General features: G+C 37.7%; 1 protein-coding gene across 50 annotated transcripts in view; it reads right to left on the bottom strand.

Moving 5' to 3' along the window:
* osp (outspread) overlaps window positions 1–24,975 on the bottom strand; it is a 321,240-nt gene that overhangs the window by 211,284 nt on the left and 84,981 nt on the right. For all 50 annotated transcript variants that reach the window (XM_067111805.1, XM_067111810.1, XM_067111815.1 and 47 more), the window contains one exon: window positions 9,605–9,685. In XM_067111805.1, coding sequence (XP_066967906.1) covers window positions 9,605–9,685 — 81 coding nt within the window. The remainder of the gene's footprint in view (window positions 1–9,604; window positions 9,686–24,975) is intronic.

Raw genomic sequence — 24,975 nt, 5'->3', positions numbered from 1 at the left:
ATACATGTGTATGTTCATCTATTCGATAGCAACAGGTTGGGAAAATGTTAACCTCATTTCTCATTATTACGAAGGTCTCTCTCTCTCTCTCTCTCTCTCTCTCTCTCTCTCTCTCTCTCTCTCTCTCTCTCTCTCTCTCTCTCCAATGCAGCAAGTCTGTCAGAGCAGATACATGATTTAAGTGCGATTCTTTGGCAATGAAAAAACGAAGAAGAAGAAATTGTTCACATACAGAAAAAGACTCTAATGGGATTAATGGTTTTACAATGGTCGCTTGAGGATTATGTCGTCGAGACCCTCACATTTTTAATCGTATGATTGCTCATAGTTTGATAATCACGACTAACAACCAGAAAACTAATTTACACGAGGGGATTAACAGAACGTGTCTATGTCCCTCTGCCCTCATGAGAGAGAGAGAGAGAGAGAGAGAGAGAGAGAGAGAGAGAGAGAGAGAGAGAGAGAGAGAGAGAGAGAGAGAGAGAGAGCCTTTTCTTCCCAGTAGTCATGTACCAAATTTTTATAGAATTTAAACACCATGAGGTTCATATTTTGGTTAATTTTTTGCGAAATCCCAAATCTAACTTTTTGCGCAACCCTGCTACCATACGGAAGTAGACAAATAACCAACCTTCTTGGAAGTAGACAAATAACCAACCTTCTTGGAAGTAGACAAATAACCAACCTTCTTGGAAGTAGACAAATAACCAACCTCTTATCGGACGTAATTATGAATTCAAAAAAGAGAATGGAAATAGTATTACAGAATTCAGAAAATCCATTAAATCATTACAAAGGCCGGACATCAGTCAAATATACTACAAAGGTGTGCTTGCATGTGATTTTGATTTTATCTCGACTTGGTCGTCTAACAGACAAAGTGTGATAATGCTTTTGATTCAGTTATGTACTTCTTAAAATTATAATTAATAATAATTTAATATTTTGTCTGATGAGGAAGCGTTTGGAATTTGGAAGCCTTATAGAAATCAAGATATTAACGAAATTTGATGGTGATGTTATATAACTGCCAAGATATGACTTAACATCCAGAAATGAAGTTCATGCAAGTCCCGTACACCCCTGAGATTTTAACAACAATTAAAATGAATGTCGCTAATGTGAAATGTTTAATTAGCCATCTCAAGCTATTTGCATGGCATGACACAAATATACAACATGCAAAACGGGCACTTTCTTGCACACTCCACAGAAACTACAACGAAGCAAGATTATTACAATAAGCGCACCTGTCAGAGACTAGCGGGAAATGTGAGGGAGACCTGAAGAGGAAAATGTTAAGGAAGAAGAACCGATACGTAATATGAAGATTATAGAATGACCTTCAGGGAAGGTCAACATAACGCAGCAAATTCCATTTGACAGAATAACAAGCAGCAGAGCTCAATATATAGGACTTTTACGGAGCATAATAACCTTATAAACACCAAAGAAACATACGAGATTAATGGAATATGCTGTCATCGTACCGCAATCTATACAACTGTAATATTATTACATAATATATATGCACCCTAAATTATTGAATGTTGCCGTGAATATTTACATTTAATGCATACTAAATTACAAAATAGCTATAATATTAAACAGAAGTTATCAAATTTTAGCGCTCTCTCTCTCTCTCTCTCTCTCTCTCTCTCTCTCTCTCTCTCTCTCTCTCTCTCTATATATATATATATATATATATATATATATATATATATATATATATATATATATATATATATGTGTGTATATATATGCATTATACACACACATATATATATATATATATATATATATATATTACACAATTATATATATATATATATATATATATATATATATATATATATATATATATATATATATATATATATATATATATATATATATATATATATATTACACAATTATATATATATATATACAATATATATATATATATATATATATATATATATATATATTATACACATTCCAGAGCACGACAAACATGCACAAACACTCATCCTGGCCGACGCAGAAGAAGAATCTCCAGACCTTGATACTAAGTGCCGTGCGAGGGTTGAAGACAAGGGCAGCAGGCATTGCCGATCGGCCCTCATCAAACACTTCACAGATTTTTCTAAGAAGTTGTTGAATCGATAAAAACAAGAAGTGTGCAAAAATATGAAGAAAATCTCTAAAAACAACATGAAATAATATATCTACACTAAGTATAAAATATCCAAATAAACAACTTTGAAGGAATACAGCCAACGACAGACATTTACAGGAAACAAACAAAGAAATTTGTATTAACATGATAAAAATCAAATTCTCAAATTCGGAGTCTTTTATGTGTTCAGGGTGAACGATAATTTTCGGCTATTTTTCCTCCCTTGACAACCAATAGGATCTGTTTAGCCAGTCAATTTATCGCACAGGTGTTCTTTACCATGAAGTTACACCCAGCGGAGTCTTTGTATTACCGCCTACATACCTCTCTCTCTCTCTCTCTCTCTCTCTCTCTCTCTCTCTCTCTCTCTCTCTCTCTCTCTCTCTCAAAAGTCTGTTATGATATCACTACCTTCAATAACACATACAAATAATGCCCTAATCAACGAAAGGAAAGCCCTCAATGAGGTAACCCGGAGTTGAGGATTCAATTAGTAGATAGTTCATTTATTTCTCTCTCTCTCTCTCTCTCTCACGCACAGAAACACAGCTAATTTCTCTCTCTCTCTTTCTCTCTCTCACAGATGATCTCTCTCTCTCTCTCTCTCTCTCTCTCTCTCTCTCTCTCTCTCTCTCTCTCTCTCTCTCTCTCTCAGCTGATTTCTCTCTCTCACTCACACACAGTTGATTTCTCTCTCTCTCTCTCTCTCTCTCTCTCTCTCTCTCTCTCTCTCTCTCTCTCTCTCTCTCTCTCTCTCTCACGAACACCCACAAAACAATATGAGGAGAATAACCAGTACTCGCACCCATCCACAACTCGTCCGAGTAAAAACTCCATCCATGACCTTGGCATGAACAGGCCTGAGCAACGCCTCCTCAATCACCAGCAATTGACAAAATACTAAAATTACTGACCGTACCATCATCATTGACTCCAACCGTAAAAAGTAATAATACCTTTTAGAGCAATGCCCACAAAACAAGATAACCGTCGTGTTTCCAGTGTAACCGGACTTGGTACCGACAGCTGTACTCTTCTTTTTTAATACAAGCAAAGCCATTTAAGAGTGACTTCAAAAATTACTCAAATTAATTTACTTCTTATGAAAGCTGCCAAATTATATATGACAGTGATTATAAAAACGTATTTAAAAGGATAAAAGTAGATAGAATAAACTTGCTGCTTACCAAAACGGATAAATGACAGCAAGCGTGTATATGAAATTAAACTGAAATAAAAGTGAAAATTCTTCAAACAATATTTAGAAAATTTTCTCAAACACATTACTGATTATGAAATTTAGGTCTTAAAGACCAAGCGCCGGAACCCATCAGGATTATTCAGCGCAGCAATGGAGGCGAAATATATAAATTAATGATGTGATTGATAATGAAAAGGTGATAACATACTGCACTAGTAAGATTCAGTGATAAAATATGAACCATGTCTCGACGAAACTACTACTGACTACAGACATTCCAGTACTCATTTCGACTAATTGCCTGATTCAGTAACCCCGACCAGGGCACCCCACAGAGAGAGAGAGAGAGAGAGAGAGAGAGAGAGAGAGAGAGAGAGAGAGAGAGAGAGAGAGAGAGAGCTTAATCAACGGCTATTGCTATCTTCCTGACAATAAGCAGACTACTGGCCCCATGTATCATTTTCCCTCAAAAACCCTCTGTAATGAGTCTTTATTATACCTCCACGCAACATATGATAAGGCATTTCTGGCATACTTTACTGTGCTTATGCAAGGCAAATCCTCCGACTTGAAAATAAGCTCTACCAGACATGTGTCACACAGCGACACACACACACACACACAAATCTTGAGACGCAAAAGCAAGAACTGTACAAAGAGGCAACGCTGGACATGAAAGTGACAGACACAAGACACCAAATCTGTCCTTTTAGACAAATAAAAAAAAAAAAAACGATCTCTCACAGTTGCCTCCTACCTTTTGTGCTGAATCACGAAGGTCATCTCTCGGTTTATCATCGCTCAAGATTTTTGTCGTGGGACGATATAGTGCGACAAAAATGGCATATGTATGTATGTATATTTATATGTACAACAATGAACATACACATATGCAGAACCACAATCAAGGGTGAATAATATCATATAATAAATAAAATCAATTCAGTAAGTCAAAAAAGAGCTATAGACATATTAGCAATTAAGCATGGCAAAATTGCACTTGATGCGAGATCTTTCCATAAAATATCTCAAGTGTCATATTTTTCCAGTTACTTTTCCGTTCTCTAACAAAATAAATAATCTAGCTCCTCTCGCTTGTATGGGCCTGATATAGAGGTCCACACTAGGCCTCTTATTTACTTCAATACCTAACCAATATTTAGAGGCCACCATTGTACAAGGGCCCATGCTGGCATACCGTCAGTTTAATCTATACTAACCACCAATCATATAAGCTGAGGATAATTTCTTCCAGAAATCAGTCGCTTAAAAATCAAGATGAATTCTGTATCGCACAAACTTCTTAAAAACGCTACCAAAGACCAACTAGACACCGCACAGCTTCGACTTCCTCAGGTATCCCAGTGACCTGAACCAAGCCAAATTTCGAAACCCTAAAATGGCTGAAAAGAAAACAATTCGAGTGGCCCTCTGTTTTCTCTTTCAGCTGTTACTAAGCAAGGACAGGTACTTCCTTGCCTGTCTAAAGCCTGTCTTCCAAGAGTCTCCTACCTAGACTATGTGGGCTAGCATTGTTTGTGTGTGTGTTTATCAGTTGTTGTGTGTTGGCGTTTGTCAGCCAAGAAGGCCAAAGAACGAAAGGTCATAAAATTAAACCCTTCTCCAGACCCCTTGTCCCCCTTTCCTTACCCCTGACCACCATAACCCCCGTATACCAAACTCAGAAACCCCCATCGAAGCCCAGACACTGGTAACATCACCAACACCACCTGCGGCTGGCTGCCCCAGATGGTGAAGGCCATCTGGTCTTCACTCAACAATCTTCTAACAAGGTCTCTCTCTCTCTCTCTCTCTCTCTCTCTCTCTCTCTCTCTCTCTCTCTCTCTCTCTTTATTTTCAGGCCACAAAGAAGCAAACAACGGGAAAAAAAAATCTCTATAATAGCCAGACTAACCTTAGGGATTATTTCTGATCCAACTACAGTAATATCATGAATTTTACTACACAGCTAATCACAAATATGTATGCATTGCTGTATAACAATTTACCTGCAATACAGAAATGCAGAAATGTTGCATGCAACTCGAAATTCACCAAAATGCACACACGCACGCATATGCACACACACACACACATTATATATATATATATATATATATATATATATATATATATATATATATATATATATATATATATATATATATATATATATATATATATATATATATATATATATATATATATATATATATATATATATATATATATATATATATATATATATATATATATATATATATGCACAAGCTGAAAAAAAGAATGGTGAGTCTTTGTTGACCTAAAGCAAAGTTCGTGTACCCAGTATTCTGGTGTGTGTGTGTGTGTGTGTATAAATGAAAACTAGCCAAGTAACCCCATTAAAGCACTTGGGATTTGATGCATAAAGCTCTCGCGTCCCTAAAATTCTAAGTTACAAGAATCTACAAAACTAACTTTCAGCGATACCATCTGTACCTTGTCCATCAATAATCTACAACTCTAATGTGACTTCCTATAAATCTTTATCTCCAGGAGACGCCAGTTTCCATAAACCAATCAATCTCTCTCCACAAAACAACAGAGAAATCTGACCTTTGCCGTCATCAAGATAAAGCTTTTGAAAAAAAAAAAAAAAAAAAAAAGGAAAGTCAACACTGACATTCCTGATGCAAATACACAGGATTTATATGCATACACTCATACATTATCAGTGGGTGTCAACACATTAGAATAAGAGAAACCTCTGTATAAGACTTTCCATTCCATTGTAAGAAAGAAAAAGTGCTTCACAGATGATTATCAACATATAATTTCACGTACTTTGGGAACAATACGCCATTAACTATTTAATTACTAAGTACTAATTGCCGTTAGGATCCTTCTTCTCAAAAAGGGATAAAGAAACTCGCATTCTTACGCAATGGTATCAGCGATGATGATGGTGACTCATTTCGGAAAATACAAGATTGGATTCATTATACGAAATAAATATAAAAGTAAATGAAAGGATATTTACTGAGACAGTATTCGACAAAATAAGTAGGCATACAAACGATACGCATTCCTTTGTATTTAAATGCATACATAAATACATACATACTTACATGTATATATATATATATATATATATATATATATATATATATATATATATATATATATATATATTATATATATTATATATATAATATATATATATTATATTATATAAATCAGCAGCGTAAAATAATCATGAAAAAATATGGATAGTGTCAACAACATACATGCAAATGAAAAATGAAGAAAAATTGACTTATAGAATCTCTTGACGATTCTATAATAACTTGAAGATCATTAACAGCAAGCCAATAGAGCAAATTTCAGGGAACGGCACCTTAATCCCCTTTCCTAACTTAGAGCAGCCAAATAATTAAAGAAGAGGCGGGAAGAATTGTGTGGCTTAACTTAGGAAGGGGTGACAGGAAACAGAACTGAAGAATAATAAAGTAACACCAATAAATCCTTCCCTCGGAATATTACAAAAACGAGGACGTCATACAACCTGCTACATAACAGGTGCATAACAGGCCCGATATTCGCCATACAGAATTAAAGAGAGAGAACTTGTCAACATTCGCGTGGAGAACGGACAGTATAAAAGAGTGGAAGTGGTAAGTGTAATCAGAAATAAGGATAGGAACAGCAGGCCAGCTGCGACTATACACATTCACGACCAACAAGAATGTGAGCAATGAGGAAACAGCCTCTCGATAAAGCTTTCTTAAAACTCTCTTTCTCTCTCTCTCTCAATGTCTGAGCCCCTTACTATACAAGCGAGAGAAAAAAAAAAACATATCTAAGACCATCCCAGTATGTACCTTCCCATATTCCTTGGGCTAAGCATTACCAATGCCTTATTACTTGTCATATGCGACGATGTCACAATAACCAGCGAAGCCTACTTCTTCACAGGGCCATGTTGATTTTTCCTTCGCAAGACAGTAGCGTGTGGTGGCACTTTCTACTCGTTAACTGACAGTCGCCCGACGGGGTTTGTGTATAATGACTGCTACGTTGGCTCTTTTGTGGATTATGCAGGCTTGTGTGTATACCGGGCACCTCTATGTTTATGAATAACACAAACATCCACACGCCTACACGTCTGAAGTGTATATGCACTATTTCTTTAGTACCACAAACACTCATAACTTTGAAGTAGAATGTACGCTGCTAGGTTTAATAGCATGGACATTCAGATTCTCGTACTCTATCCAACTCGGTTATAGCTGAAATGCTTCATAAATACTGAAGTAAAAAGACATTTTCATTTGAGCAACTTTTTAACGTAGAGAAAAAAATATTCTACGGAACTGCACGGCAGAGATCGTCAAACATACATCACAGATTAAATTTTCCTGCTTTTATTTTTTCAAGCCTTCATGCTTATTGCAAAGCGAGGCTCTGTCGATCACATCTGTAACATTAGACATGAATGCATCATCTCTTGGACTCTTTCTGCTTGTTCCATTGATTTTTCACCCACTCCTTTATCTGCATCCCTTATCTCAAGAAGGTCAAATATCCCCTGAAGGTTTTCATGCACCCAAGAAAGCATCTTCACGATAAAATCTTAGCTTTTTATTCTCCAGCCATTTCACCTGATCCTATTGCACAAGAACCACGTTTCGCCTTGTATCACATACACTGGATCCATTTACTAAAAATTCGACCCATTCGTGATTTCCTACGTCTTCTTCTGTTCACTACCCTCAAGTTTTTTCCATTGTATTGTACTCAAATCTTTATTAAGTTCACCATTATTTGATGTACTCATTTGAAAACCTTGATGATGCAACAAAATCCGTTCCTCCAACTACTATACAATGTCTTTCATGGGAATTTTTGTATCTTGAAATCATACTGAAAATTCACTCTCCCTCTCTCTGTATACATCTCCGAGACGTGACTGCCACAATCTGACACCTCAGAAACCTTCTTTATAACAGAGACTTCCTAGAAACAAGTAGTTTTATACGCTACCCGTCAACAGTGGTACTTGAATCGCAACCATTTCCCGACGCTTGCAACATATACCAAGCAAGATTATCTCTTTTAAATTCTCGCATTCTTTCATGGCACCATTTTGCAACGAGGAGAAGAAAGACTTAATTTTGGTCTCTTGCCACGCACATTCAATCCACATGACATATTTTACATAACTCGGTTAGCTGCTTAACTGCATCATCATCATCATCATCGCTGTAACACAGCATACCATTACTTCATTAGTAATTTCCCTAAACCGCCGTGCACCTCAATTTTCCAATGGCACGCTGCCTCCCTCAAGATCCCCAAACAACAGCAGCTTCAGATGAAGATCTTTATCACAGGGTGCCCCTGACAACTTAGCATTTTATTCATCACTCACACCAGAGAGCCTCTAACTTCAGAATCTCTCGGTTCCTCATTGGAGGGGTGGGTAAAGCTTTCGGCTAGCACGCTGTTGGCCCAGCGTTCGACTCTCCGAGCAGCCAATGAAGAATTAGAGGAATTTATTTCTGGTGGCAGAAATTCATTTCTCGTCATAATGTGGTTCGGATTCCAGAATAAGCTGTAGGTCCCGTTGCTGGGTAACCAGTTGGTTCTTAACCACGTGAAATAAATCTAGTCCTTCGGGCCAGCCCTAGGAGAGCTGTTAATCAGCTCAGTGGTCTGGTTAAACTAAGATATACTTAATTTTTTTTTTCAGAATCTCTCTCTCTCTCTCTCTCTCTCTCTCTCTCTCTATCCAGAGCCTCTAACTCAGAATCTCTCTCTCTCTCTCTCTCTCTCTCTCTCTCTCTCTCTCTCTCTCTCTCTCTCTCTCTCTCTCTCCAGAGAGCCTCTAACTTCAAAATCTCTCTCTCTCTCTCCCTAGAGAGCCTCTAACTTCAGAATCTCTCTCTCTCTCTCTCTCTCTCTCACACACACACACACACAAACACACACACACACACCAGAGAGCCTCTCTAAATCTCTCTCTCTCTCTCTCTCTCTCTCTCTCTCTCTCTCTCTCTCTCGACTACGCACCATGTACATAAACCAATGTTTAGGTCAACTAAGCGACGGGTTATTTTAAAGAAACAGGTCTAGGTTATTTGTATTTACTGTCTGCACAAGCGTGCAAGTGTGCATGTGCATGCAAAGTTGTAACTGCCTCACTAACGACTGATGAATTCACCAAGCACCAAGATAAAACGAGACTGTAATTATAACCTTACCTTTGTTCTGTTCAAGGGGTTAGAAAAGTCCCAGTCAGGGGCGACGAACAGGTAACCACATTTGGACACTTTGCGACTAGCCTGAAAGAGAGAAACACAATATAAGATCATTCAATTGAAAAAATAAATTATTGCTCTTTAATAACAAATAATGCTTGCGGATAAACTGTGACTATCAGATGGCGGTAGTGTGGCTTTGCTTGCCAGTTTAACTAAACTCAACAATGGCCCAAGAACACTTCCCTGAGGCACGCCAGAATCGAAAGGTCTTGCTCAACAGAGCGCCATCAATAACAAGTATACTCCGTAAACTGAACAATAAACAACATTAAAGAAAATATAGCTTTGAGTTGATGAGATCTGCAGCATTCCTAGCAGAAAGAACTTGATATCTTTTCCTAAATGCTCAGGAAACCAGGAAAAAGGCTAAATAAGAGTTAACAACAAATCTTTTCAAAATAATCTATTCTGTCACTGTTACTGAAAGGTCCAGAGCAGAATCAAAAGAACAAACATAAAACAGAATGTTTTAAAATGTCTAGATTTCAATAAAAAAAAGGACAGATATTACTTAGAATACGATCTCAGATGAATACATATGAGGCGGATACAAACATCAAAAAATTTTATTATTATCTCTAACCGGCCCCCCATTTTTTTTTTTTTTTTTTTTTTTTACTTAACCAGTTATGCGTGAATTTCAGAATTTTTATGATAGGTTTTCTAAAGCTGGCCTTCGTGACCGGCGACAAACGTCTAAATTCTGAGAGTAAAAGGAATGTAACTTCTGGGAAGACGGGCCTTGGGGAATGGGATCCTCTGCCTTTGCAAAAGTTTGCAGTCTTTATATTACTTCCAAGAAAGTTACGATTTTGGTTCGGTTACTTTATCTATCTGTTAAGGACCATATCTAAAGTTGAGTGTGGGACTCAACTTAATGTGTAAGCCTGAACAAATATAGCTGAATGTGGGACTCAACTTGACAAGTATTCGTTAATAGATAATTAAAGTTGAGCGTGGGACTCGCGACTGGCAACAAGGTATCAGATTTTATAATAGAGGGAAACACAACTTTCTGGAGGCAGACTAGCCACCCATGTTTCAAATGGTCCAGACTCAAAGCACCAAAACCCTACACAACATTACCGTAGATTTTGGCAACCAAATGTAATCATTACTAATGCAAAGAAAGATTAACTCGCGGTTATACCTCTTCTTAACCGGTATGGTTTCGTCTAGTTCCCGACAACTGAATGTTTCTGGTCGCTAAAAATGTACTGAAAGGGGTCTGACGTTGGCGGAGGTATCTGCTCTGGTTTTTTTTTTTTTTTTTTTTTTTTTTACTAGTTATTGCTACTATCATTATTCTAATAAGTGCACGCATTTAAACGACGAAGACAAAGGAACATTAACCTGTTGAGTATGTTTCCATGAAACAGAATGGTCGTATGGAAAAAACCGTAAGCAAGATTAGAGAACTATAGTAGAGTTAAATAAGTTGAACAATTAACATAATACGTTTAGAAGAAAAAGGCATTATCGCCCATAACACTGCTAAGAGGATTTGCAAAGTTGAACAGTAGAGGGAAGAGGATTTGGAAAGTTGAACAGTAGAGGGAAGAGGATTTGGAAAGTTGAACAGTAGAGGGCACAAAAGTCCTCTGGCAATGGGTGTGACGGCAAGCAATTTGACAAGACGAGTTCCACGCAGGAACTATACAAACATACTCTAATGCGATAGTGGAAGGTCACCACCGGTAAGAAAATTGTCGAAAATATGCATCCAGCTACGGTTTACATAATAATGTGTTGACAATTGAAAACCACCACTGCTAGCGCATTTGTCCAGACTCTAGAATATTAAATGTAATGATATATGTCGCTTATGGGATGCAACAAAATCTGAGTCTCCAAACTTGAACGCACATATGCAAATATACATATTTCCCACTGCCCCTTTTAAAGTGCCCCTGTTCTCCCTCCAGCGTATAATTATGATCTGCAGCCAAGAACTTAAAAGAAGCCCCCAAAAGTCCGCACGTGCCTGCCTGGACCAAGCTCGAGAAGGGCGACACCGCAATTTTGTGTCTTCCTTCACTGATGCCACTTGGAAACGGTCTTCTAGGAACTGCTTGTGGATCGTGACCGGTGAACATACCGCCGGTGCTGTTCAAGGGTCTATTTAAGTTTAATGGCTGCTATGTAAATGATTGATCAAATGATTCTGAAGTGTTAGGAAGAGAGAGGAGAGAAGACCTAGCAAGGCCTGGGTATATGGTGTGAAGGAGGAATGGAATGGAAGAGCCATGTGTGCGTGTGTGTGTGTGTATGTGTGTGTATATATATACACACATATATACATATACATATATATATCGAATACCATAATTCCAAACAACTTTTCTTTTTCGACGTGTCCAAAACAAAAGAATCTCCCAAAGCGTATGGCTATATACTGCGCAGTGTATCAGCATTTTTAACAAAAACCATACGCATATCCCAATATCACTTAAAATTTGTGAACAGTAAAACACACACACACACAATTTAAATTTAACATCAAAGCATACAAAACAGCAAAGCAACCATATCCTATACGATAAACACCCTTAGTTTTGGAAAAACTTTACACCGCAGACACCGCCACTAAAACAGCGAAGCCTGATCAAAGAAGTCGGGCAGAAATGCAACAACAGGTATAACGTGATTAGAGCTAAACTCAGACCAGTAACAAGGAAGAGCCCATAGTAATGCCGACATCAAACACAAGACTTGGGCACCCAGACGTAACGGGGGTCAAGTGAGTTCAGCATAATACAGACAGACAGACAGATCTTCAGACTGTTCCAAAATGAGAGAGAGAGAGAGAGAGAGAGAGAGAGAGAGAGAGAGAGAGAGAGAGAGAGAGAGAGAGAGAGAGAGAGGCAATAATAGCCTTCATTTCCATACCGTCTTATGTCATGAACCTCGAAATAGGAAAGAAGGAATTATCTACTATATAATACATATTTAAAAGTATCCCAGTAAGCGTATAGCCTATATCACCACACATGAGACAAAGTATAAGAAAAAACAATGTTTTGGCATTCACCAATTACCTTAACATCACAGATTACGTGACATTTGACACTCAAAAAGGAAGTACTCCATCTACATTACTAACAGGGGAGAGGCTGGCGGGGGGAGGAGGAGGATACTGATAATGTAAAGGATGAATCCTGCAAGTGTTACGTTCCTTAGAGACCTCATATTTCATGGATCGAAGGAGCATGTTACTGATTAACAGGATGGGTTGAGTTACAACCCAACATAAGAGGAGAGAGAGAGAGAGAGAGAGAGAGAGAGAGAGAGAGAGAGAGAGAGAGAGAGAGAGAGAGAGAGAGATAGTTATGTGGCACAACATCAAAATGTCGTAACATTCCTCCCGACGACAATCTAAACTTATCCAGACTTAACGAGCTGTACTGTGCTTATTCACTGTACAAAGACGTAAATACTGTCGGACTTTTTAATCATACGAAGAATAACTACACACTCAAATAGATTTCCTTGCCATCACAGTGTTAATCTCCTCACACCACTCCACTGAAAATGAAAAATAACTTGACGGAAAAGTCCAACAGAGGAGAGGCCTGATAGGTCTCTAGATACATGGAGATAAAAAGGCTACGAGATGGACAAGGGAAGCCGAAGCAATGTTAAAAGAAAGACCAGATTGACATTACAAGGGCTTCTCTTCTCTTCCAACTCTCACTCACTCTCTCTCTCTCTCTCATCCTCATCACATTCGCAGGTTCATATGTTCCAACGCTCTGTGTGTGTGTATGTGTGTGTGTGTGTGTGTGTGTGTGTGTGTGTGCGTGCGCGCGCGCGTAAGTAAAACTGATACACTTCCTTGTCAAATAAACCGTGATAAAAGAAGACGTCACTGCTTATATACTGAACCATAACCCTCATCTGTCAAAAGTTATTATACGATGTATTTCTCTTTTTCCTGTCAGTAGCACTTTAATATTTTACTTTCAAAACACCCACAACAGAAACAAAAGAGTTTTAATATACCACTTTATTTCGGCAAATAGACATCGGCCCTCGTCTCGGTGGAGGACCGAAGTGTAGCGGCCAAAATATAATTAGTGACTTTTTACAATTTCTTTGTTTCTTTTACGGATCTTTTTAAGACACAGTACATGATGTTACTCTATCAAATTAACAGGCACTAAGGTCTATCTCGGATCGCTTTATGTTTGGATTTGACCAAAGAATAATCAATTACATTGGTGATGATTTGGGTGAATCTGGACCCAGGATATTTTTGTTGTTTAGTTTACCCTTACTGGCGCTTATAAATTTTTAAATAAAGCTGTTTGAAAAATAGGTTCTCCTGGATTTCCTATTACTGTGTTTACTTCACCATATTCTGTAAGGTTTCTTAGCCTGCTGATATGAACTGAACTTCATACTCATTAAGTTTCAGTCTTTTCCTCTCTTTCCAACACATGGCCTTTACTTTGAGACATGATATTTTCAAAGTGGTTTGTAAGCAGGTAAAAACGTGTTTTTCACCTGAAAATGGAAAAATATAACTTCATGTTCCATCAAAATACATGCTGGACAAGGACAAAGGTATGCCCCACAGAACTGGTAAGTAGATTTGTACATTTCAATGTGCAACACAAAAGTTCTCTATGTCAACAATTTAGACACCGTCAAAGTACATCGACCACTACACCCATCCATTTTATGTCCTGTACAATAATACAATCATCTAAAGCTTCATCGACATCCAGTGGCATCTGTATTCCTCATTCACAGCTATCAATACATTCCAAGAAATCATTCTTCGCCCTTCCAGTGGAGTGATTTTACCAGAGGGTTAACTTAACTGGTTACCTGTTAACATATTACTTTTCAAGATGTCCCACAGAGACTATTTATCTCCTTGATTCTTAAGGCTCGATTTACGTAGTCCGCTTTCTCACTGACAGCGCACCAAGGATATTCATGACTCATGTTTATCACTATTGGTGTAACGTAAGAGCTTCAGAAGAAAATTCTTCCGAGTTTCGAAGTCTGCCATTGAAAATGTGTCAACATACCAATACGCTTTTATGACCTTTAACAGTTTACAGAGAGAGAGAGAGAGAGAGAGAGAGAGAGAGAGAGAGAGAGAGAGAGAGAGAGAGAGAGAGAGAGAGAATACTGGTAAGCAATTCAATTGACCTTAGTGTCAATCAAAGGTACTTGATACCCAGCTGTAGTCAATTACACGATTATCGATGACTGCTTCCGAGTGTCGCTGATGTATCTTGTATTGTTAGTCGGACCCAAACCTCAATCGGGTTGAATCTGCCACGAAACATCATCCGAAACAACATCCCCCCAACTCCCAACCCTCTGCGACTTCTCCCTCCCTTACCTCGATGGAAGGTCAAATTAAAAGTCAACACCAAACATCCGGTATTTCTCGTTTGAACCCCATCCAGTGATACTCCTCCAAGGAGCATCCTACGCACGTCCCCCCCTTCCGTACCTATCCTTACCTACCCCCCCCCTCTCTCTCTCTCTATATATATATATATATATACAGATATATGCATGTGTGTGTGTGTGTGTGTGTACAACAGCGTGCGTAAACAACCTTAGATCTATTTAATAGGCATAATTTTCCCTGAAAATCATATGCAAAAGTAAACATATGAAAGAATGATACAACCACCAGAAATTACGCTCCACACTTATTTATGAATCTTCATTAGAAAATATCAGATTATCATAATTATCAACATTATCCGTATTATTACATACCAACCTACAACCCTAACTGGGAAAACAGAATTCACTAAGCCAAAACGCCCATCAGGAAAAGCTGACCACTAAGCACAAGGTAACTGGAAGTAATACAACTACTGTGAAGGAGATATAAACAATAACTCTTTTCTGCGTGATTTACAATAAATAACAGAAAACTCTGGAGCAAAATAGTCAGCAGTTTTCAAAAAAGGCTACACTATTCAGTTTGGTTTCAAAAAACAGGAATGAGGCTTAGTAAGTGTCTCATTGTTCTGCTTACTGTCAAACACATCATCCCAGGGAAAAGTAACTGAAAGATAGGACCTATGCACATGTGTACCTTGAGAGAGAGAGAGAGAGAGAGAGAGAGAGAGAGAGAGAGAGAGAGAGAGAGAGAGAGAGAGAGAGAATTACCTATAGAATGGCTCCACAGGGAAAGAAATATCATACTTTACCAGATGAAACCTTACTTCTGGTTACCAAAAAGCTACTTCCTTGAACTGGGCCACAGGGGCGTTACCATTACGAAACAAACAGATAGACAGGAGCAACATCTATCTCCTTTCATCAAGGGCCATCCTGCCAGCTGACCAAGATGTCCCGGTTTTCAAATCACAAACACAAAAAAAAGAAAAACACACTCCATAGTCTATTCGCTTACTCGAAGCCATAACGCCTGAATAGCTCATGTTGGTATTCTATATATTTGATCTCAAAAATATTCTTAATTTTTTAAGTCTTCAAAATATTAAAATATTTTGTTTGTTATGTGCAGACCTCATTACGTTAGAAATGTAGCTGATTCGGCCTCAGCCAGGCAAATAAACGTAGCAGGACAGCTGAGAGAGAGGAAAGAGAGCATACGGGAAGTACGATCGTCAAACCAGGGAATAAGCACAACTGAAAGCAGATGATGGGGCAGACTAAGAAGCTGCATTTGTGACAGTTAATGACTATTACATAAAGTGACGTATGTATGATGAGAGAGAGAGAGAGAGAGAGAGAGAGAGAGAGAGAGAGAGAGAGAGAGAGAGAGAGAGAGAGAGACTCACTTATGTTGTAAACTGCAAAAAACCAGGCAGACCCCCATCATTCGCAATAATTTGCAAAGGGAACACAACATCTGCACACAAAACCAACAAAACCATAAAGTTGCAAAACCTAAATATGCTAATATGGTGAAAGTCGAGTCATTTCGTTCAATTTCAAAAGTTCTTTTAAACAAAAACAACGAAGAGCGATTTTTTATGCATGCGTATGTAAACACATAGATATACATATCTACCGTGTATAGAGACTCATACAAGAATACAAGGGAACAAAGTTTCCACGCTGCCACAATTTCATTCATATTTGTAAGACTCAAACATTAGACTACAAAAGTCACTTAAAACTTAAAAGAAAAAAGAAAACATTTCACTGCTCTAACCGGGACAAAGAGGAACGAAACGACACCATATTCTCTTTCTGATACAGACTAATTATCCACGCTTTCTAAATTTCCAGGAAAAGAGAAAAATAAAAACAATAGCCAAATGTTCTTTTGTTGTGGTGAGGAGTCTGGCGGCTGAATGCAGGGAGAGAATTTTATTTGCTACAATCAACCCCTTCTTTTTTTCTTTTGGTCTGTTACTCTCACATGACACCAAAAGCACTGAACAGCACCAGTGACCAGTTACTGAATAAGATTATGAATGACATTTGTAAAACTACACCTTCAGCACCGAACCAAAGTCAATTACGTTAAGCAACAATGAATCTGATCTTTGTGGAAAAAGAAAATCTCATCAAAACAACAGCATCCTTTATTGAATGACATCATTGAGCATTCACTGATTCAGAGTACCCAATCAGACTGCAAAAATGTACCGTTGCTTACTCGATGAACCAAAACATTTGCTGATAAAATTTTGCAACAAAGGAAATTTTTAAAACGTTTGATCACAACGCTATGTTAAATTTTATCAGAACAACAAACGCTTTCGTCTTGAGCGAATGCTGTTAAATTATAACATACAAAATAATAGTGTGATGTTCTTCATAAAAAGATATGCAAAACCTACATTCATACATTCCACGTAAATTGAAAACACCAACGTGACATGAATTCCATAATGACAGACAGGAAACTTTCGCAACTGATTAAAATCTGCACAAGGAGTGGAAAATATGAATATGTTTTACGCAGCCTAAGCACAAAGTGGGAGGCGAGTGATTGCTGGAGAGTAGGCGGTGGTTGAGGAGGAGGAACTTATGGCTGTCGTGTGGTGGAGGAGGACCACCGCAATGTTCCCACGGTAACCGGGCCAACAACTCCTCCAACACCAATTCTCTCCAGACAAGAAAACCTGGTCCACATCCTACCTCTGCGTAACACCACTGCCGTCCTCTATAATATGATATGGTTCCCTCAGCATTCTTAAACGAGGTCAGCCTCATATTCTTTTTAAGAAATAGGTCGGTTTCCTGCATGACGACATCCGTCAAATGGTGGCTGAAGAATGAACCCTGAAGACTGAAAACTTCCACGACTTTAGAACTTTTATATAATAATAATAATAATAATAATAATAATAATAATAATAATAATAATAATAATAATAATAATAATAATAATAATTTACATTCTATGGCATTTTTCTTTCGAAATTAGAATCCTTAAAAATTTCATTTTCCTAATTCTGAAACATCATCAAACATCTAGTTTTATGAAAGAGTACATTAATACTAACCCCGGGGTAAATATCTTCTATTCTTACCATTTCCAAAACCAACACATTACCTTTTATCATCTTCCTTTACTCATCATCACCATTATCATCATGATCATCCCACTTTTCTTAGCCCTAACCAGCTCAATCATGGCGACACGTCACACTTCTTCTTGGATAGGGATAATATTTCGGTTTTCTGGAATGGCTTGCTCTTGTAATTGAATGCGTATTTAAATTTTAAGCGTTTTTAAATTTCAAGCGAACATATCTAAGACTTCACATATTCTACTTACTTTAAGTGTGAGGTACCGTGTCCTCCATTAACGCAATCACGATCAACAGTATTATGCACATCACTCACATCATTATGAATTCTATCACAGTTATTTTGACAACGATTACGTAATAGACTCTGATCTTCTCGGCGCATTTCCCACGGCTTTTTTTTTCTCCTCTCAGGTGTATCCTCTCTCCGATGTTCAATCAGCTCTCCTTTGTGGAGGTCACTTAACCCACTCACGAAAACCTCTTTGCATAAAGGCGACCTGCCGGCAGGATTTTCTTTCTTCCTCTCGGCTGAGTGGGACCTCAATGAATGCATTTGCCTTCATGCATACACCACCACCACTTATTCGAATCTTAATGAGACAGAGGTTAGCGATGAGGCTAGACTCTGAAACGACAGCACACTGTTGTTACATAAGCGGTGTACATTCCAACATTAAACACAGAAATACATCTATGCAATTCGGATAAATAGTTGACAATGTACACCTTGCATTAACACCTGAAAATGTACACCACAAATCTAACATATATTGATATTGATATACTGATGGAAAAACATATAAAATAAAATAAAAAAGTTCTCTGGATTATATCTGATAAGTCTACACTCCGTGCAGACAAGTGACTGTGATTTTAAAGTTCTCATTCGAATTCCTTTAACTGTTCGCTTTCGTTAAGGTCTTTTCTGCTAACAATTTCTTGTTTTCTTTAATACTTCATCTTTATAGTGTCCTGCCTGGATAATACCCAATTCCTTGAATTTTCCCACCTCAGTATCACGTTTTTCCTTCACCCCTGGTCTTAACAACGGTATACGGTTTCCAGCCCAACTGGCCTTTGATTAAAAAAACACCCTATATCCCAATTTTACAATATAACACCCCAATCTATACAGCAATCTGGAATATCTATGGAGATGATCAGTTTGAAAGCTGGTACATAAATTAACTAGCACGCCATGAATGACTCGTACATTCCAGTGCTTTGTGACTGAAAAGGGTACTTGAAGATTTATGTGTATATATAAATATAAATTATATTATATATATATATATATATATATATATATATATATATATATATATATATATATATATATATATATATATATATATATATATATGTCCTTTTTCATAACCACAATGCTCTCTTAACTTCTTGGTTTCTCAACACGCCAGTAGATTATATATATATATATATATATATATATATATATATATATATATATATATATATATATATATATATATATATATATATATATATATATATATATATGTGTGTGTGTGTGTGTGTATGTATATAGTGTAAGCGTGCATGAACAAGATTTCTGGATACAAGATACAGGGGCAACCCTCACATTTACCTTCTTAAAAATCACACTACCTTTTCCCAAGACGGTCCTGAAAATGAGTAAAAGAAGTAAATAAACCGGAGACGGAAGCAACAGAGGAAAAAAAATTAAAGTCCTCATGAAGCCGAATTGCCACGTACGTCCTTAACTGTAAAATACTGGCCGAAAGACAGAATCCCTCTTTCTCACCCTTGGAAAACGTGTTTCCGGTTCATCATTTTATAACGCAATCATCCGCAATTATTCGCCGTTTAACCTCCTCATGCGCGTACGCATGCGCGGAGGGTGACGCGTCCCCTCAAGGTGGTAATGATAGGTGGTTATGATAATGACGATCCCGGCGATGCTGGGAAGGAGAGCGAACAAGATGCCGACAGGATAACATGCAGGGACTGTATCCCCTTCCCATGTTTATAAGGGACATTTCTCCCAAGGACGAACAAAACATCCCGGAATCCTACACGGCGGGACAGGCACGTCGTCAGGTGGTTATGATGAGGGCGATAATGCTGGTGAGGAAAACGGAAAAGGAAAAGGACACGGACGGTAGAAATAAAACATTTTTTAACCCTTCCCAATATTTATTACTTGTTTCTTTCACGAAGTGTCGTTTAAAACCCTTTCCGATGGAGTGTTATATTAAATTATTCTCAGCAAGCTATTTGTTTTTTGTAACTTGTGTTATGGTTAATATTCTGCAATGGGGACAATTAATTCTTATGTTATCGATAAAGAGAAGTGATGCTGTGATATATCTGCATGTAATCACAAAGTCAGGCTCTTTCACTGAGTGTTGTGAACTACGACACACACACACACACACACACACACACACACACACACACACACACACACATATATATATATATATATATATATATATATATATATATATATATATATATATATATATATATATATATATATATATATAAAAAGGGGATGCTCAAAATCCAGTTCCTACAGTCTACGACGATGCCTCTGGAGGCCTGCCTAACAGAACCTCCTTTAACAGGGGGCGTCTCCTAGTCGAAACCCTTTTAACACCGAAGGCGACGCCAGCCTTTAAAGAGTCGGAGAAAAGGAATGAGAACAGCAAGAGAAGAGGAGGAGGAGGGATGAAGAGGAGGAGGAGGGATGTGGAGGGCTAAAGAGAAGACAGGGGGCCAGACATCAGCAGCAACACGACGACAATAGTAAAAGGGAGTAGATTTGGAAACGAGGATTGTCAGTAAAAGGGAGTAGATTTGGAAACGAGGATCGTTAGTAAACGGGAGTAGATTTGGAAACGAGGATCGTTAGTAAAAGGGAGTAGATCTGAGAACGAGGATCGTTAGTAAAAGGGAGTAGATTTGAGAACGAGGATCGTTAGTAAAAGGGAGTAGATTTGGGCACGAGGATCGTTGGGGGAGAGGGACCCGGGAGGAGGTGGAATGAGTGAGGAGGACTGAGGATGGCTGCTGGGAAGGGGGCCAGACATTAGCAGCAGCAGCAGGCGAAACTTCATTATCCTCAGCTCCTAAATCCCTTTCCCTTCCAACCATATTTGTCCTTGGTGCAAACTCCGTCCAAAGGCAACAGAGGCGATTGGTGGACTTTATCCTAAGCTGCTTCTGCTGCTGCTGCTGCTGCTGCTGCTGTGGCTGTGGTTGTCTCCGCGTCCCCGAAACGTGTCCTTGAACTCTCACAAGACTTTCGACTCTCACATCAAATAAATTCTACACACAATGCCGCCCCGAAGATAAAATGAATGCCGTTCGTCCAGCATCCTAATGGGAGTAGTATACTATCGTAAAAAGAAGAGCATGAAAATGTATGCATGAACTTGGTGCTTATACGCACCTGGGTGCACCTCGTTTTTCCCTTTACAAAATAAAAGACCATTAAAGTAACAAAGTAAATTGTAGAATTAAAGCGTACGGTCGATAATCGCTTGCCATTAATATTACTGGAGAAAACTAATAACTTTGGGCTATTAAAATTCTTTCTTTGTAGTTACAAGGTAATAAAATGATTTAAATGGGAAGCCAGATTAAATTATCTTCTCTCTCTCTCTCTCTCTCTCTCTCTCTCTCTCTCTCTCTCTCTCTCACTGTATATCATTCAGAAGTTAGGTATTCTAGTTCAATAAATATTTCTTTACAGAATTCCCCTAAAACATTATATACATATGCAATATATAATTTTCGTTAAACTCTGTATCCAAAACGAAAACAGGTTTGTGAAGTAAGCACTGGCCTCAGGCACTGTACTTAACTGAGAAATATGACAATAGCTACCGACGAATTCAAATACTAGATACGGACAAATTATACCTCTCTTAAATATACAGACTTAAAAAAAAATGAAAAGGGTGTATTTTTCGACCGCAAGTGACACAGGCCCTACAGTACAATAATAACAAGCGGACAACTCGGCGAAGAAAAAGCGGCGAATCCCCCCCCCCCTTCATTACTGCTGAAGACAAATGGAAGGGGCTGACACGCATTCCTGCTCCCAATAATGTGCGGGAGGAGTTACGAGAAGGAAGAGGGACATTTGGAGCGAAAGAATTCGCCGTGAACTTTTACCTAATTGTACACAACCCTTCCGAGCCAAAAGGAACGAGCGCGGCTCAAACCACAACTGGGTTCTGGGGGAACTAGGTTTCATTCGCTCTGTTTTCCACTTCTTTTTGGCCTACTAGCGAGAGAGAGAGAGAGAGAGAGAGAGAGAGAGAGAGAGAGAGAGAGAGAGAGAGAGAGAGAGAGAGTTATTCAAAGATTATGGACTATTTTACTCCTAAGGAAATCAGTATAATTAAATTTCGTCTCCACAAAAATATCGTAAAGTTCGATTCCTCACATAACCAAATCGTAAAATTCATGTTACCCTACAAAAAAAAAAAAAAAAGATGATAATATAATAATAATAATCTTCCATTTAGAATCGTTGCATAAAAGCAACTTTAAATTCAGATCTGTTCCACTGAAGAGATTTGAAGAGATCTTAAAATTCCGTTCTCTTCCCGTAAACAAATTTTGATTCTCATCACGTGATCATAACTCCTGGTAGAACTTTACAAGTTTAGCTTAAATACACGACAACTTTAGGTAAAAACGGAGACTCATTCCAACGTGCAAAGTATGTCATCACTTTTATGGAAGCCAATGTTAAATTTTTTTTCCTGATCATCGTGTAGTTTAAAAGCTCTATACGGATTCATATTCACGTACATCATTTTCAAACAAACTTTAAACCATCTTCCAATGTGGTCGGCCGCATGAGTCGTTTCTTCCATGCTGAGAGTTACTTAACCTAATCAACATAACGTTTTTCTGATCAATATTCGCCTGTCATCCTGTAAAACTGCTTTGATTTCAATTCTACCAACTGATCGTTAGTATTATTATCCATAATGAGCAGATATTCACATTTACCAAACAAACTAGTAAACTTTCGCAAAATAAAACCTCACCAGGAATACAAAACTTGGAGAATTAAATTCAAGTACCATGAAACCTACAAAAAATGAAAAAAAAAAGTTCAAGTACCATAAAACCTACAAAAAATGAGAGAAAAAAATAAATCAAGTTCAAGTACCTACGAAAAATGAGAGAAAAAAAAAGAAATTAAGTTCAAGTACCATAAAACCTACAAAAAAAAAAAAAAATACAACCAACGATTTTCATTTTCAAGAAAAGGCAACATCCAAATGTCCGCTGTCTTCATAAGTGGCCAGCGTCTGAGTGTTGTTCATCCTGGTTCTTAGTGCTGTTCGTTTAATTACTCATCTGGCTCTTAAATTTACGTCATCTCCTTTCTTTCAAAACAGGACCTATATAACCCTTGAACACATAATATGTACGAAATTTACGTAACACATATAAACACTTATACCAAAGGAGCGTTTTTTTTTTTTTTTTTTTTTTTTTTTGTTACCGTACTAGGATTGAAAGCTTGACTTGCACGAAGCAAATCTAAAACTTTATCGTTAAGCATGAACTATCTTTGCATAATTAAGTTTATTGAGACCACTGATCCAACTACTGTACTGATAAGACGCAAGAAGAATAAGAAAAAAAAAACTGAAAGCATCAGATAAATGCTCTTAATGAAAACAAAAACACACAAAAAGATATATTGCAACCTCTCTTAAAATGAAAAAAGGTTACTTAAGTATTTTTACGAAGCCTTGTTCACTAACTTAAAACTTCAAAGTTAAAATTAAGCAAAATGACTTTCGCCCTGATTATGATCTACTGTAGGTTCCAATTAAGGATGGTGGGGGTACGGGGAAGGGGGGAGGGAGGAGGCGTGCGGGGGCTAAGTCCTCCCATTAAAAAGGATGTAGAGCTTTGTACTCTTAATCCGGCTATATAAGGGATAATCCGGCCATATAAGGGACCTGCATAGCCACGAGATAATGATCTCTTCATATGTACTCGAATGACATGAATTACAGCCCCGTCTGTTGCGATGCGACAGGGGCAAAATGCAAGTCATGTAATATGCAATCCTCAAGATCACACAAACACACTTACATACACACGCGTCCATTTATTCGCTTTTCCTCTAATTCATTTAAAATGCTCTCTCTCTCTCTCTCTCTCTCTCTCTCCTCTCTCTCTCTCTCTCTCTCTCTCTCTCTCTCTCTCTCTCTCTCTCTCTCATCGTTGCGCTTTGTGCGGTTTTTATCAGATTTGTCCCTGCATTTCGTCAGCCTGACACTTTAACAAGAAGCTCTAACAATCCAATTTATTTTATATTCTTTACTCCTTTTTATTATTTGTTTAATTTTGTTCTATTCATATAAAAACCATCTGGATGCCAAAGGGTCAGTTAGCCTGAACGAGTGCTTCGCATCACTGACGATAACAGCATATTCTTTCTAAACAAAACTCCCTTCCTTTTTTTAAAATTATCTTTTATATTATTACAATTTTTATTCTTCAGTTCTTTGACAATATTTCTCTGGAGGAAAATGAACTTGTCTTTTGAAGTCAAAGAGTAATATACACTTAAGAGATGAATGTATTACTAATCAGTGGTGATGAAAGTATTACTACTCAGTGGTAAGTCAATTTTAGAAACCTGCGCCTAACAAAAGTATTTAAAAAAACATTAATTTATGAAACGATGATAATAATATAAATTAAATAATTTAGTACAAGGCTGCTCAGTGTCAACAAATACAATTCTCCATTGCAGAGATAAGAGATGAAAATAAGCATATATTACTT

The sequence above is a fragment of the Macrobrachium rosenbergii genome, chromosome 11 (genome assembly GCF_040412425.1).
Source record: "Macrobrachium rosenbergii isolate ZJJX-2024 chromosome 11, ASM4041242v1, whole genome shotgun sequence".
Classification (NCBI taxonomy): domain Eukaryota; kingdom Metazoa; phylum Arthropoda; class Malacostraca; order Decapoda; family Palaemonidae; genus Macrobrachium; species Macrobrachium rosenbergii.
Note: the sequence above shows the minus strand (reverse complement) of the source record. Positions and strands in the feature narration are given on the sequence as shown.